The sequence below is a fragment of the Cryptotermes secundus genome, unplaced genomic scaffold, assembly GCF_002891405.2.
Source record: "Cryptotermes secundus unplaced genomic scaffold, Csec_1.0 scaffold4240, whole genome shotgun sequence".
Classification (NCBI taxonomy): domain Eukaryota; kingdom Metazoa; phylum Arthropoda; class Insecta; order Blattodea; family Kalotermitidae; genus Cryptotermes; species Cryptotermes secundus.
The window spans coordinates 42,014-58,188 of record NW_019734404.1 but is presented as its reverse complement, the minus strand read 5'-3'; the positions used below and the strand labels follow the sequence as shown (position 1 = coordinate 58,188).

The window sequence follows — 16,175 nt, the reverse complement described above, 5'->3', positions numbered from 1 at the left end:
TTTCTGTTCTGTTTAATTACGTAAAGATAGTTATTCAGTTTGAAAACTCATCTCAGCTGAGTCAAAAAGCAGCACTGAAACCTGTTTTGAACATTAGCAAAATACTTTTTTGTACCATTTTGCAGATCGAGAATATTCACAATAAGGAAGTGATGCTCGAAGCTGCTCATGCTCTGAGATTGGAGCGCGAACGAGAGAAGTCCCTTGTGAATCAGAAACAGGAACAGCAGATGTCTCTGAACCACACAGAACAGCGAGTACAGAGGTTACAGCAACAGCTAAAGGAAATAAGACAGGCGGCCATAGGAGCAACACCAGAGGGTTAGTTCTTCAGGTGGTACTATGTGTGAATATATGAGGGTCAGTCAGAAAGTTCCAGGAATAGTGGTATTGCACTGTAAAGGTAGGACATATGCCAACACTTACCTAATCATCTTCAAAGCTGCACACACACACACACACACACACACACACACACTCTCTCTCTCTTGCTCTCTCCCCCCTCCCTCCCTTCCCCCCTCTCTCTCTCTCTCTTGCTCCTCTGATCCTGCCATTGTTGGAAGCACTGGCAGAAGGCTTATTTTTGGAATCTTCCAGAGTTTGACCATCACATTTGATTTGATGTCCTCCATGATTGTGAAATGTGTCTCCTTGCGGCCTATTTTCAGAGTAAAGAACAGCCAAAAGTCACTCGGGGTGAGATGCAGAAAGTACAGTGATGCAGGAATGTTTTTCTTGGGGAGGAATTGCTGCACAACAAATCATTTATAGCTTGATGTGTTACTGTGTTACCACTGTCCCTGCCATTTATCATGCTGCTTTCTCCGAACTGTATCTCACAACCTCTGCAAAACTTGCAAATAGAAATGACCAGTAACACTCTGTCCAGGCGGTACGGACTCATTGTGCACCAAATAGTTGATGTCAAAGAATGCAATGATTCCTTGAATCTGATCAGGCATGATTTCTTTGGTTGGGGAGACAACACTGTGTGACACTCTGATGACTGCATCTTCATCTCCAGGTCATAGGCAAACACCAATGACTCATCACCAGTGATGATCTTTTTGAGAAACGTCAGGTCCTGCGTACTTTTCTAAAACAGATCTCCAGCGACCATCATGCAACATTCCATCTGGTCCATGGTCAGCTGCTTCAGAACAAATTTGCACTGACACGTCCTATCTTCCTATCGTCCGACAGAATCACATATGGATCTGTGAGAGATACTAACTTCTTACTCCAACTCCCTGATGGTCATTCTTCGATCAGATCAAATCAGTTGTCACACTTTTTCTGTCATTTGTTCGGTTCTGGATGTTGGAGGCCTCTGACTGCACTGATCATCCTCCAACATTTCCTGTCCATTCTTAAACAGGGGAAACCAATTGTAAACTGTGGATTCTTTAGTGCAATATCACTGTAAACTTGCTGCAGGGCTATAGTGTCTCCAAAGCAGATTTTCCAAATTTGCACATGAACTTTATGTTGGCACGCTGTTCAAACTGCAACATTGCACCAAATGACCAATACTCAGGTCTAACTCCAATGGAACAGTAACAACCCTGCATGCTAAAACCTGTCCAGACCTGTTGCACCTGTGAGCAGACGTGCTAGGCTCCCCACCACAACAGTGCATGCACTATCTTATATCTCATTCTCCATCTGTAGGGGAATTCTGGGAACTTTTTGACTTGCTATCATACAAGGGTTGGATAAAAAGTAGTGGCAACACTGCTGTAACATGAAAGATGTGCGTCAGGTGACACTAGCGCCATCTGTAGCTGATAGCAGAAGTTCAGTTGAAGTAGTGCAGTGAGTGGCTCTGGTTGTGTTTCATTGAGTTGCATTGTGCATCGTCTTGAAGTGCAGGAGCCCAGTTCAAGCACCCTAACAACATGTTTACGAAACAAAATAAATAAAAATTGAAGTTGCACGAGGTCATAGTGCACAAAACTGTTATCAGGAACTGCGAGAAGCATGTGGTGATGCTGCTTTGCCATATCGCACAGTGGCACGATGGGTGAAATTGTTCCATGAAGGGAGGGATGCCATTCAGGACGACCCCATGTTGACAACCACACAATTCAGCTTCTTGGTTCTTTGCTGGATGTCGATTGTCAATGGGCTGGGTGGGAGTTTGCTGCTGAGGTAGGCATATGTTACAAAACCGTGCTTCACATTCTGCACGATATTCTTGGATACTGTAAAATTGCAGCATGTTGGGTACCCCATACAATGTCCGAGGTCCAGCAATGACAGTGTTATGCAATTGCACAAGTCTTGTTGGACTGGTACCAGAGGGAAGGTGACAACTTCCTTGGAAGGATTGTCACTCTGGACGAAACTTGGACTCGCTCATACGAACCGCACTTGAAGCAACAATCAAATGAATGGAAGCATCCTGGCTCTCCTTGTCCAAAGAAAGTGCGCCCTACACAGAGTAATGTGAAGGCAACGTTCATTGTGCCATATGACATCGATGGAGTGATACTGCACAACACTGTACCTCAACGACAGACAGTAAACGCTGCCTACTACTGCAATTTCCTGCATAATCATCTTTGTCCAGCACTCAGATGAAAGTGACGACACTTGTTGGCAACGAATCCCATCTTCCTTCAAGACAATGCAAGGGCTCATACTGCTGACCTGTTGAGGATCTCCTTTGCCGCTGGCGATGGGAGATACTGCAACATCCGCCATACTCACCCGATATGAGTCCGTGCGATTATGATCTCTTTGTCAAAATGAAAGAACCATTGCGAGGTACACGTTACAACACAAGAGAGGATATTATTCGTGCTGTAGGGCGGTCGCTGCTGGATATCAACAGAAGTGGACGCGCTGATGTTGTATGACAGCTTTCACAAATTTGGCAGAAGGTGGTACACATGGGGGGCAATTATATTGAAGGAATGTAAGTGTGTTTACCTCAGGTAATAAAGTCATTTCAGAACTATAGAGGCTTTGCCACTACTTTTTATCAGACCCTTGTATTTTATATTGTCACGTGATAAGTGTGATTATCAGCAGGGTTTGGATTGGTAATGAGATTTATTGGTCTCTGAGTGTAACTACAAGTAACTATAGCACTGTTGCTAATTCACTACAGCACACACTAAGTCTTGTCAATCTGCTGTGTCTGTTAATGGCTTCCACTGCTATAGATCTCTCAGATTTTGTGTTCATGTCCTTAGTGGCCAGCAACTTTCTCACAACTAACTGAGTACTGCTATGCAACAACTTAAAACACTGGGGGCTCCTCCACCTCCTATGCCTCTGCCAGCCATGACACTCTCAGAACAGCCTCAAACCCAGACTGGTCTGTCTGCCTGCAAACTCTCTAGACTCTCAACTCTGCTCGGACTTGCTTCTCTGGCCCTATTTTGCAACTCTGACTGACTGGCTTGTGTTTCAGTTCTCCAGATCTAGGCTCTTCGTGGACCCACAGAAATCACTGCTTCCCACAGTTCATCTATTGTAGTGTCACATCACTGCAGATACGATATATTTTGATGTGTTCCTCTGTTTTGTGTGAGTGTGGCCATGGAAATGTGTTTACAGAGCTATTGCTTTCAATGGCTGTCTCTGCTGGTTAAACTATTCCAGCTTTCAGCAGTCATGCCACAATATCTATGGTATTGCTTTCAAGTGGTGAGAAATTCATAAAAGATTTAGTCAGAAATCTTGCAGGGAAATGATGACATGGGATGGGAAGGTAACACGAAGATTGATAAGAAATAAACTGGATTTGGGGTTGTGAACTCAAATTATCTGGCTCAATATGGTCCTGTGGTAGGCTTTTATGGGAATGATAATGAATCTATTGTTGTAAAAGAAAGGAAATATCTTCAGTAACTGAGCAATTATTGGTTTCTCAAGAATGAGCCTGCTACAGGCAGTCAGTTGGTTTTCAGAAGTTCATGAACCACTTTCATTAACTTTTGTATTTGTCCATATTTACTGCAAACCCCCAGTCTTGAAAGGTTAACTAGAAAGAAAAATGAAGTTATAGAAACTTTATTGAACAGTTTCCAAATACAGCAAAGAACAGAACATGTCAAAAAGTGTTTGGAAATCTGTCGGTTATTTTTCTTTATGTATCGGTCTGATTGACAGCCATGTAGAGGAGTGCCCATTATGTCATTAAAATACAGCAATATTTGATGATGTAGTCTCAAATCAGCATATCTGTTTTGTTCTTTTATGTCTAATGATGTTGTAAACTTTTGATTTTTCATTTCTACCACATATCTTTTTTATACTGTAATGCCACTTTGAGGGTTGTATAATGAGAATATACCCAGTTTTATGTATAAAGATAAAATAAATCATATGTACCTTATTTTATTTTGCTTTTCACATAAAAAAAAACAGACTTTGTGTTGTGTAAGTTGCAGTTGAAGAGCAATATAGATCAGGTGACTTTTTTACTTGGTTTACTTTTGTGTGTGTGTGAGTGCACGTGCATGTGCACATTCACATGTTTACAATTTTACCTTGATGTCAGTAGCTGGACTACATAGTGTTGAATGGTAAGATGATAGGTGAATGATGAATTGGAAAGAATTTGGAGGGAAATAGTTATGACCTAATTGAGGTACTCTCATGGAATTTTCCTGGAGGGACTGAGGAAAACTGCAGCAAACTGTAATTTAAATAGCAGATTTATCATTGGCTATGCAGATTACATGAAGGCCTTGGGTCTAGATAAGCTGCCATATTCACATGTTTAAGGAAGTGTCCACTTAGACTTAAACCGGATCGTCGATCATACTTTGTCTGATAGAGAGTACATTTAACTAAAGACTGCTTCGCTGTGGACCACCAGACATCCAAAAATGCCTTCTTGAATGCCTCGTAGTCGGGCAGTTTGTGTACTATAGCCTCGATCCACTGTTTGCTTAAGTGTCCCACTAGGGAACGGCACGCGATTGCCAAACAAAGTGACTTTGGAACGTTCCGGAAATTAATGAATTCATCTAATCGCCTGAGGTGGAAAACAGGGTTCATTTCCGAAGCGTCGTCGAAGAGTGGTAAAGGCAATTCTGAATTGTTGAGATAACCCGACAATGAAACGTTTTCATTAGTGGTGGCCTGCCTCACACAGACACCCGCACTGCTACTACTACTACTAGCTACTGTGTGGTAGGTGGTTGGCTGGTGAGTACAGCTAACTGTTTCACCGACCAATCCACTGCTTGTTTCAGTCCCTTCAGATCCTAGCGCAGGGTCACTAGTTGGTCCAGCAGAAGGAGACGGGGAGTTGTGGACTACCACACTCACCTCGGTTGCTAAAGTTGGCCTATCTGATGTTTCGCTCAATTTGAATTCTGCTCCTACCAACTTCGCATTCAACTGCTCCAATTGGCGACCCACTTCTTGTGTGTTCGCCTGTGATAATTTTTCCAAACTCTCCTGCTGTGCCATTTGAATTGAGACTTCTGATCGATGCTCTTGCATCTGATCGGCAAGTTCGTTTATTACTACGTGGGTGCTACGTGGGGTTTAGCCTAGTGTCGAACTCCATACTGATGCTCTGTAACTGTCTTTTTACGGGGTCCAACCTGGAATCGAAATCAGCGCCTGTGTCCTGCAGTTGTCGCTTAACTGGGACAAGTTCGGTTTTGGTTTCGGTCTGAACCTGCGAAAGGAGCTGAGACACCCATCTAGTCTCTGATTCCAACTTGCTATTGAATTCATTCCGGAGTCCTTGTGTCTGGGCCTCAAAAGTTTGGAGTAGCTTTTGGTTTTCCGATTTGATATCTGCTCTAACTTTCTCCTGGAAAATTTCTATTTTCTCCTCATTGGACTGCAAGTCAGTTTTCACACTATTTTGAAACTGAACCAATTTTTCCTGATTTGAGTGTAGGTCAAGTTTTACACTGTTCAAAACTGACTTCACACTCTCTTTGTGGGCGCTCAACTCTGACTTAATGCTGGTGAAAAAACCTTGTAACATCTGTTGCGACTGGGTAGCACTGTCTAAACGGTCTAAACACACTAGGGGGTTGGGCTGGCTTTGCTCTACTATTTCACTAGCCTGACCTGTCATCCCTAACTCGACTTCTGGGGTCTGCATGTTGTGAGGTCCAGGCGTTTCACCCGAACTGCCTAATCTGAGTGGAGAATTACCTGAGTTGGTAGGATCATGCTCCCCTGCCGGTAGTTCCTGGTCCCCCTCGTGGGTCTCTACTGTTCGACTCCTGAGGGATTTGCTGGCCATTGTGTACAGTTCTTAACTGACCTTGCTTTCGATGTTGCTGCTGTTGTGCTGTGGCTGGAGCGGTCGAACCTGTAGGCTGAAGCTCCGTCCGTCTTGACCGGTGTCCTTATTGGCGTTGGGTCTTGTTGCGCTTCTCCTCTTTATCCCGCCTTTGCAGAGACGTCGTGCCCTCCACGTTGTCACGTCACCTTTTCCTTCTCTAACCGCTCAGTGAGACTTATAGCCCCACAAGTTGGGCGCCACCTTTTTTCTGTAACCGTCCAGCCCTTTCGTTGGGCTCCACCTTTTCTCTCCGTAACCGTTCTTACCTCACCTTCACTCCCCCCCCCGTTGGTTGGTTGGTTAGTCACGCGTTGTTTGTCGCTCCTCTCCTTCTTTCTTCTTCTTCTTAGGTTGGGCGCCAGTAAGCTCAGGTGGTGTCGGCTTACAATAGTCGGAGGTTTATTTTGGAAAGGGGGTAAAGGTGATAGTCAACTAGTTCAGCTGTGGGTAGAGCTGGGATCCTTCTCAGAGCGTTTGCTAGGGCCTCGCTTAGGACGGGGAGGGAAGCAGTTGTTCCAATGCTACTTTGCACTTAAACACTGTGACCATTTATTGAGATCAACAATTTCCTTCGCCTGATGACACACAGTCAATACAAAGGATGCTTATATATAGTAGGTCCTTATCTAGCACAGTCCTGGTATAACGGACGTTATTATTACAATTTACACTTTCTTTAGCGCTCTGAATTGTGGTTATACAGAACAGTGAAAAACACAGATTTTGTTTCCGAATTATTTACGAGTAGCAGGCACTTGGCGACTGTTTGGCAACTGTTTGTCAACTAACTTGTGACTCTTTGTCTGAAAACACTGTGGTCCCCTGGACGTCAGTTTCTCCGCTAAGTCACTCCCCATTAATTCCACTGATTGGGTAATTTTGAGAACTGGGGTTTACACAATTTCTGGATCTCCAATCAGCTAGCTGCAATTTGGGGCTTTGACCCTTAAAATCGTAACTTCGATTTTGACAGTACACTGATAGATAACCTGCTTGGCGTGGGTTTCAAAAGTGCCTACTTTTAAGTTACGACATGCAGGACCTGTCAGTGATCAAATTCTCAAAGTTTGCTGCCGTGCTACTCACAAACAAAATTTCTCAGAAAAAGCCACAGGGGGTGCTTCCTGTGTAACATCAAGATTTGGAATAAGTCCATTCCTGAAAACAAGAATGTGACTATGTCCCACTGGCTTTGGTATTACTTGTTACCTCCAATTAATTTTTGTTACCGATCATTCTAATTATACTTAAATTAGTGAGTTACAGTGGAGCGGTTACAAAACGTCAATCAGGGAAGCCATGTTCCAGTCATATATGAATTGAGTGTTACTGCTATGCTAAACTGTTTGGTGTGCTTTTTCTAGTTGCTACATGAATCATATATAAATTATGTAAAAATATTCTTATGTGTCGTTTATTCATTATATTAGACTCATAAATCAAATGCCATTGCAATTTCGACTTTCTATGCATTCTAAAATGGTATCAGTAATATCATTGCTTCATGGGTAATTTGCAGATTGTACCATAATGTGTAAAGGTAAATTTGTCTCTATACTTAATTAAGCAACACACCATGGAAGTACAGTCAACTCTCGATTATCCGGGGGCGGATTAACCGGTTTGCGGCTTAACCGGGGCTTTTTTTTTTAAGTTTATATGTTGTTTAATATTCATTCACTTTTGTTTCACATGGTGAGTTGTAACACTATTTTCGCACTAGTGTGAACCGAGCTCTGCATTATTTCGTCCCGTTATGCGAACACAATGTTCTAGGGTGGGGGTGAAAGAATGCAAGAATTTTTGGAAAGTTTCAAGGACAAATACACCGCCCCAGGTTATTTAACGGTACCATCTCAGTGTGAGAGTGCATTGTGAAAGTAAGTATCAGTTTCTTAATATAGATCTTCAAGTGCGTTAGCAAAATGTCGGGGTTTAAAAGGAAGCGTGTTGTGTTAAGTATTCAACAGAAACTTGAAATTATCAATCAGCTGGAAAAAGGAGCTGTAGTTAAACAATTAGCAATGCAATACGGTATTGGAGAACAAACTGTTCGTGATTTGAAAAAACAAAAGAATGAGTTAATTTCCTTTGCTTCGTCTTCTAATTCAAGCGGAATGAAGAAGAGAAAAACCATGAAGAAATCAACATACGATGATCTCGACAAAGCGATGCTGACCTGGTTTAATCAACTAAGGGCACAGGGAACAACAATAACAGGACCAGTTTGTGCTAAACAAGCTAAATATTTTTTCGAAGCACTTGAACTAGAAGGGAGTTTTGACGCTTCTTCCGGTTGGCTAACACGTTTCAAGCAGCGTCATGGAATACGAGAAATCAGTATTCAAGGTGAGAAATTGTCAGGGGACTTGTCAGCATCAGATCAATTTTGCACCAATTTTGATAGTTTTGTGAAAAGTGAAAATCTGCTGCCAGAACAAATCTATAATGCCGATGAAACGGGTCTTTATTGGAAATGCTTGCCAACCAGAACATTGGCATTTCAAAATGAAAGACAGGCTCCAGGTCACAAATCCAGTAAGGAGAGATTGACAGTCTTGTGCTGTTCTAATGCATCAGGAACACACAAACTAATACCAGTAGTTATCGGCAAAGCGAAAAGACCACGCTCTTTTAAAGGAACAGTAGCTTCAAGTCTGCCTATCCATTATTTTAACCAGAAAGTAGCTTGGATGAATAGAGCGATATTTAAAGAATGGTTTGATTTTAAATTCGTGCCTCAAGTTCGTGACCATCTAAAATCCCAAGGCCTACCTGAGAAAGCTGTGCTCCTCATTGACAATGCGCCCTCACATCCTAACGAAAGTCTCCTGAGGTCAGATGATGGAAATATTTTTGTGAAATATTTTCCCGCTAATGTTACCGCACTTATCCAACCAATGGATCAAGGAGTTATCTCAAGTATGAAGAGAATCTACAGATCAAATTTGCTACAAAAGTACATCGATGAAGGCAATGATCTGACGTGTTTCTGGAAGTCCTTTTCAGTATTAGATGCCATATACGAGATTTCAACAGCGTGGGATACAGTAAAGCCATCTGTATTGAAAAATTCATGGAAGAAACTGATGCCTTTCATCACTAATGAAGATGACGAAATCCATGGATTCACTGGATTCAGTGAAAATGAGATAGCCATAAAATTGACAAAAGTGGCTAACCAAGTTCATGGTGGTGAAGAAGTCAACGAGGAAAATATAAGAGAGTGGTTTAACTGTGACTCGTGTGAACCGGGCTTCGAAATGTTAAGCAGTGACGAAATCGTAACTTCAATGGGGGTGCAGCCAGAAGAGCGGGAAGAAAGTGAGAATGAGGAAGAGGTGGACAGTGTTGCCAGTAAGAAAGTATCACATGGTGCTGCGCTTAATCATTTGGAATCCTTACTAGACTATCTTGAGAGTGAAGAGGACAGTTTATTAAGTGACAAGCTAATATTACGTAGGCTTCGTACGGATATCCGTAAAAAGGAAAATGCCGCGAAAAAGCAAAAGACAGTATTAAATTATTTTAAGTGTTAAGTGTGACCGTAAAAAGTGCTGGATGTTGTTGAACAGTGATTGAAATAACTAATTCATACTGAGTGTAATGTAAAGAAAGTATTAAATAGGCCATGAGATGACATAGAAATGAGGATGAATAAATTTAAATACAGGTAGGTCTATAGTATTATGAAGGTATTAAAAGGTAAAAGGTAAAGTTGTTCCTCTGCTCAACGAATTAAGCCCTACGCCATTAAGGCGTGTGGGGGAGTGGATGTATAGATCCAAATTTTCTTGACCTCGGCACTAGTTGGAGGTGAGTGGTCAGCTTCACGCCCCGGCCGCTTTACCCCCGGGGAAAGAGCCCCCGGTACCCATTGGATAGGAGGTTGGATGGACCCCAGAGCCGGTCTGGACGATTTGGAGAAGTTAAAATTCTTGACCCTACCGGGACTCGAACTCCGACCCTTCACAGTCGTCCAGCCCGTATAATAAAATTTGGCTTAACCGGGTTTTCGATTAACCGTGACTTCCATCCCCACCATTAGCCCAGATAATCGAGAGTTGACTGTATGTGAGGGAATGGAGATGCAGCTCCACGCATCTGTAACATCAGCACTAGATGGAGGTGAGTCCTAAGTTCCCCAACTTGGTGACTTGACCCCCAGGGAATGAGCACCTAGTGCTGTTGAATAGGAGGCTGGATGGGGCCCAGATCTGTGCTGAACATTTTACAGGAAAGTCTCTTGCCTCAGCTGGGAACTGAACAATGGTTCTACAGTCATCCAGCCCATGGCCTATTCATTATACTGGCTGAGCTGTTCTGGTTCCTGCCATGATGATGTGTCTACATTTTCATATTTAAAATAATGCAATAATTTTGCAGTGTATAATAAATGAAGCAGATTTTTTCCTGCTGCAGGTTAGTGACTTATGGGTTGATTATTTGTGCAGCACTTTGTAGGTATAATTCAAGATTCATGGCCATGACTGCAAAGATGGCTGTATTTTCTCTCTTCTTAGAGAAGTAACACCCATACTGTAATGTTTCTGGGCCACACAAGAATATGCTTGTTATGTACTGAATGTCGTTATAATATGCCGTTATTCTATTTTCTGTTATGTTGCCACTTCCAACTAGTACCAAGGTCAAGAATACATGGCTCTATACATTCACTCTCCCATACGTCTTCATGGTGCAGTGCTTAATTAGTTAAGCTAATGGACACCTTTACCTGTACGTTACCAGTATTTTATATTGACGTTTGTTTACTGCAGAGTAAGTTAAAGCAGGACAATGGGATATTCTCTCGTGAGTTATTCATGAGTTATTTCATAGTTTCTGGCTACATAATGATGAATTATATGTGGTTAATTGGTGTATTGTTGATTTAAGAAGCCATTTTAACATATTTTGCAGGATTGTTACAACGTTTGGAAGAAGAAACAAATGTAAACACTTACATCGTGAAACAGAAACTTCCTAAAGAGATAGATGCTCGGCATAAAGAAGTTGAAATTCTTCAGTTCATATTGTCAGAACCAGCAATGAGTAGAGGAGATCTGGATGCTCTAAACAGTAAGGTAACGTGACCATGTTACAGCAAGTTCATTATTGAAAGTAAAGGTAAAGTTGTCCCTATACTTAATTAATTAAGCACTATGCCATGAAGAGATACGGGGGAGTGGAAGTGTAGCCCCGCCATTCTTGGGCTTGATACCAGATGGAGGTAATGTTCATGCTCCAGCCACTTTACATCCCCCAGAAAATTGCCACAGTACCCATTGGATAGGAGGCTGGGTGGGTTCCAAAGTCTGCCTGGATGCTGTGAAGAAGAGAAAATTCTTGTCCCTGCTGGGAATCAAACCACAGCCATCCAGTCTGTAACCAGTAGCTACACACACTGAGCATTATGTGTTATTAAAACATTTTCTGTTTATTGTAGCTCCTTATAGCCCCAGTCTTAATCTGAAGAACAGCGTACCATATTTATCTGACTAATATGACTCCTCCCAACAGTGGGAAAATTTTAAAGAAAAAAAGTGTATTCTCCAAATAAAAACTTTCAGTACAGTTTTCTAAAATAAATATAATTTTGTTTCCTATCTCTGCATAATGGTCCAGTTTATGTCCATAACATGCTTTTCTTTTAAAACCTGTATCTAGTAAGAGTTCTTTGCCTTTCATCTGCTACCATACAGCAATCCCAGAAATGTGTAGTTCCTGGATACTATGCAGCTATTAGTCTAGCATGATGACATCTTTTATACATAAATGATTTACCCCAACATATAACAAATGGGGAGGTTGTCCTCTTTGCAGACAATACCAATATATTGGTTACTGATAAAGATAAAAGCATCCTTCAAGATAAAATAAAGAGAATTATGATCCAACTGGAATCTTGGTTTTCAAAAAACAATATGATTATAAATAATGATAAGACTAAAGCTATGTTATTCCAGTTAAAGAAACTGCATGACATCTCAGGGCCAGATATTGTTTTTAATAATATAAAAATTAAGTATACATCTCAGTTTAGACTTTTAGGTATTAATATAACTCAGAATCTCAGATGGAGTGTACATATTCAGTCCTTGTGTTCAAAATTGAATAAGGTATGTTATATTATTAAATCTTTGAAAGATGAGGTAAGTTTACATATACTCAGGAATATATACTTTGCCAAATTTCAATCGTTGGTAAGTTATGGGTTGATTTTTTGGGGAGGAGAAAATGAAAGTATTAAAGTCTTTAAAATACAAAAAAGGATGCTTCATTTCATCAAAGGTGTAAATAACAGAGTGTCATGCAGACCTTTATTTAAAGAATTGAAGATTTTAACTATTACGTCCTTGTACATCATAGAGGTGTTGTGTTATTTTAAGAGATATAATATATACACTACGAGAAATACTGATTTATACGAGTATAATACTAGGAGGAAAGATGATCTTCATGTACAACAATGTAACACATCAGTTTTTAAGAAAAGTGTTATTAATGTGGGCATTAAATTATATAATATACTTCCTTTGGAAGTTAAAAAGTCAAAGGGATGTAACGAATTTAAACATAAATTAAAATTATTTTTATTTGATCGTCCTTTCTATACATTGAATGAGTTTCTTCAACAGGGACATGAGGAAGCATAGCAAGGTTTTTTTAATTAACAAAAAAAGAGAAGAAAAGGGAATTGTAGTAGTTATTGTTATATTTTTAAAATTCTTAGTGATGTTGTAAGGCAAGTACAGTTTTATTTTTAGTCTAATACATTCTAGGATTATAGAGCTTTTAACAATGATGTATTTAGTGAGTTGACTTGTTCAAGTGTTGCAGTTGTAACAGTATGAATGCAAATAAATATGAATATGAATCTGAATATGAATATGAACTGTATGCCAATGAATGATTCTGTATACAAAATGTCTCACTTGCTTCCTCGTGGTCTTTTATGATCACATAATTTGATTTTTAAACATTTAAAAAATATTGTCATCACTGTTAGCTGTTTGTATGTCATACCTCAAAATAGTCACCACAAAGGATTATTTATTATTAAAATTATTAATGGGATGTTAATCAGTAGTGCCAGATTTTGTACTACAAATTCCAAACAGACTTCGCTGGAATCACCCTGTAGAGAAAGTCAGTAATCTAACTTCCTGCACTATGGCATGGCCTTAAGTTTATTATTAAGACATGTAAACCTAAACATACAACTGCTCATATATGGTTTGAAGCTTTCATGGTGACAGTATACTGTGAAATCTCCTGTTGTGACCAGCTGTGTTATTGACATGGCTGATTGCCTGCAAAGATTTCATTGTATACAGCTGCTACATAGTTAATTACAAAGTGTTTGACTCCCTTAATTCAGTTATATGGATGTTTCACTAAGTATTTGTAGTTTTATGGACAGCATAATATGACTAATATCATCATGATAATATGATTATAGTTCCTTTTCTGTCACATCCATATTATCTGCTTCTCCTCCTTGGTATCTTGAATGTATAGAGTTTGTGTATTTAATATAGATTCAGGCAGTGAATAATGAAGTGAACCAATTGGTGGAACGCCATCTGGCTGCAAATAATCCAACTGATGATAAGTTAGCACCATTCCGACAGCAAGCTGCTATCATTGCCCGTAAGAAAGAAACAACAGCAGAACAGTTAACAGAACTCAAGAACAAAATGGCAGCAATAGAGGAAGAGCTTCAGGTTAAGTATTGCACTGTAACATGCAGTTATGCTCTCAAGAATTTAAGATATGGATTACACTGTTCAAAAAGTTCTTGTCACACACATCTTTTTAGATGATCTGTGTGTATGTTTTATGCTGACTACAAAAAATGGAAAAAGAATTTTTCTATTACCTATAATTTTTCAGTGTTACTCAAACTTAGAATAGAATAGAGAAGGGGGTCTGCTGCTTGCTTCTCATCTGCTTTATAAGGTTCTTCATTCCACTGTTTGCATGTTCAGGTTTAGGACAAGTCATACATATTTGGTTTTGTCACACTTTTTCAGACACCTGATTTTTCTCAGTGAGTTCTATGTACTTTATTTGTGATATTTCTTAATTCCTAATAACTTGCATTTATCTTTTTGTGCAAATCTATGTGTATTATTCCATGCCAAATGTCAAATAAACGTGTCTGTCATCAAAACAATTTCTCATATGTGTGCAAGAATTAACTTCAATATCAAATGTGAAATTTCACCTCTCTTGTCAAAAATTTGATGAATGTTTTGGTTGTAAGGTGGGAATGAGTCCATGACGTAGGCACCTCATATATGTTATGTGGTTAAGACTTCTGACAATCTGTCTAGGTGGGTATCATCAAATGTTATTTGCTGTTCCAAAGAGATGGAGATAGCTGGAACACAGTTTAATGATATTATTTCTGCTTAAGAAATACATATATTAGGCATCAGGCACATCAACACACATTATCATTAGAGGGATGCTGCAAGAAATGACCAAGTACATGTTGTAACAGACTTATGTGATCGCAAGTAAGATACGACCCTGTGCATCACACCAGCAAGACACGATATGTCATTAGTCCTGTACCATATTAATTTTTAAATATTGATGCTGTGTTATTATGAGATCTATTTCAATTGACTCATATATAAAAATATTTTAAATAACCTAAGTAAAATTATGAAAAACTTTCTTTTAACATTGGACGCTCCAGAACATGCCTGTATGAGGCTGAAACATGTTGGGGTTTATAATTATTTAGGTTATGGTATTTTATATTTATTTGGATGTTGGGCATTGTTGCAAAGTTTGCATGTATGGTAAAATACCTTAATTTACCGTCAGTCATAAGGCATGCTNTTGCTTCAGAAGGTAAGGACTAGTTTCGGCAGAGTTTATAGTGACAACTGTTTTGTGTGATCGTTGTTTTTGCAATGGCTGATTTTCGTGAACAGCGTGTGGCGGTGAAATTCTGCTTTTTGCTCGGGAAAAGTGGAACAGAAACTCTTGAAATGATAAAAACGGCATACAAGGATGATGCTATGGGGAAAACTCAAGTGTTTGAGTGGTTTTCCTGTTTCAAAATTGGTGAAATATCAATTGATGACAAACCTCGTTCTGGTCGTCCTTCCACGGCCCGAACACATGAAAATGTTAAAAAAATCGTGAAATCATCAAGGAAGATCGACGACAGACCATTGAAGAAATTGTGGAGCTGTCGGGAGTGACTTGGTGTCAGAATTGCTTTACGAACTTAAACACGCCTCAACGAATTATACTGCTACAAAATGGGAAACAAGATATGCAACGAATAATGGAAATGCTGGCAAGAATTGACGCCAGCATGAGAGCCAACCAAGAAAAGGAGGAGGCCAATAGAAAGAAAGACAAAGAATATTTCATGGCAAAATTAGACGCCAACCGAGAAAAAGTAGATGCCACACTTGTGGCTGGCACCCATTTTTTCTCACATGGCGGCCGTCTTTGCTTGGATTCCTTCGACTATTAATACCGCCACAAAATGGATGCACAGCAGATGATGGAACTCCTGCTGAAAGAGATGAGGACCTGGGGAGAAAAGTTGGATGCAGAAACAAGAGCTACCCAAGCTAAGACGGAAGCCGGCCATAAAGAGTTGCTGGCCAAACTGAGCGCCGATAGGAAGACTGACAAAGAAGATTTCCTGGCAAAATTAGATGTCAACCAAGAAAAAACAGATGTCATGCTGGCAAAATTAGACGCCTACCAAGAAAAGGCGGCGGCCGATAGGAAGGCCTCAATGCGAGCTATGCGGTCAGAGTTGGATGAGACACTCCAACATAGAATTGAAGCTATCCAAGCAAGGACAGAAGCCATGCAAAGGAAAATGGGCACCAGCCACATGGAGATGGTGTCCACGTTTAAACCC

General features: G+C 40.2%; 1 protein-coding gene across 2 annotated transcripts in view; it reads left to right on the top strand.

Moving 5' to 3' along the window:
- Positions 1-16,175, top strand: part of LOC111868975 (intraflagellar transport protein 81 homolog) — a 71,372-nt gene that overhangs the window by 26,727 nt on the left and 28,470 nt on the right. For both annotated transcript variants that reach the window (XM_023860114.2, XM_033753253.1), the window contains 3 exons: positions 126-321; positions 11,192-11,355; positions 13,813-13,998. In XM_023860114.2, the coding sequence (XP_023715882.1) occupies positions 126-321; positions 11,192-11,355; positions 13,813-13,998 (546 nt within the window). The remainder of the gene's footprint in view (positions 1-125; positions 322-11,191; positions 11,356-13,812; positions 13,999-16,175) is intronic.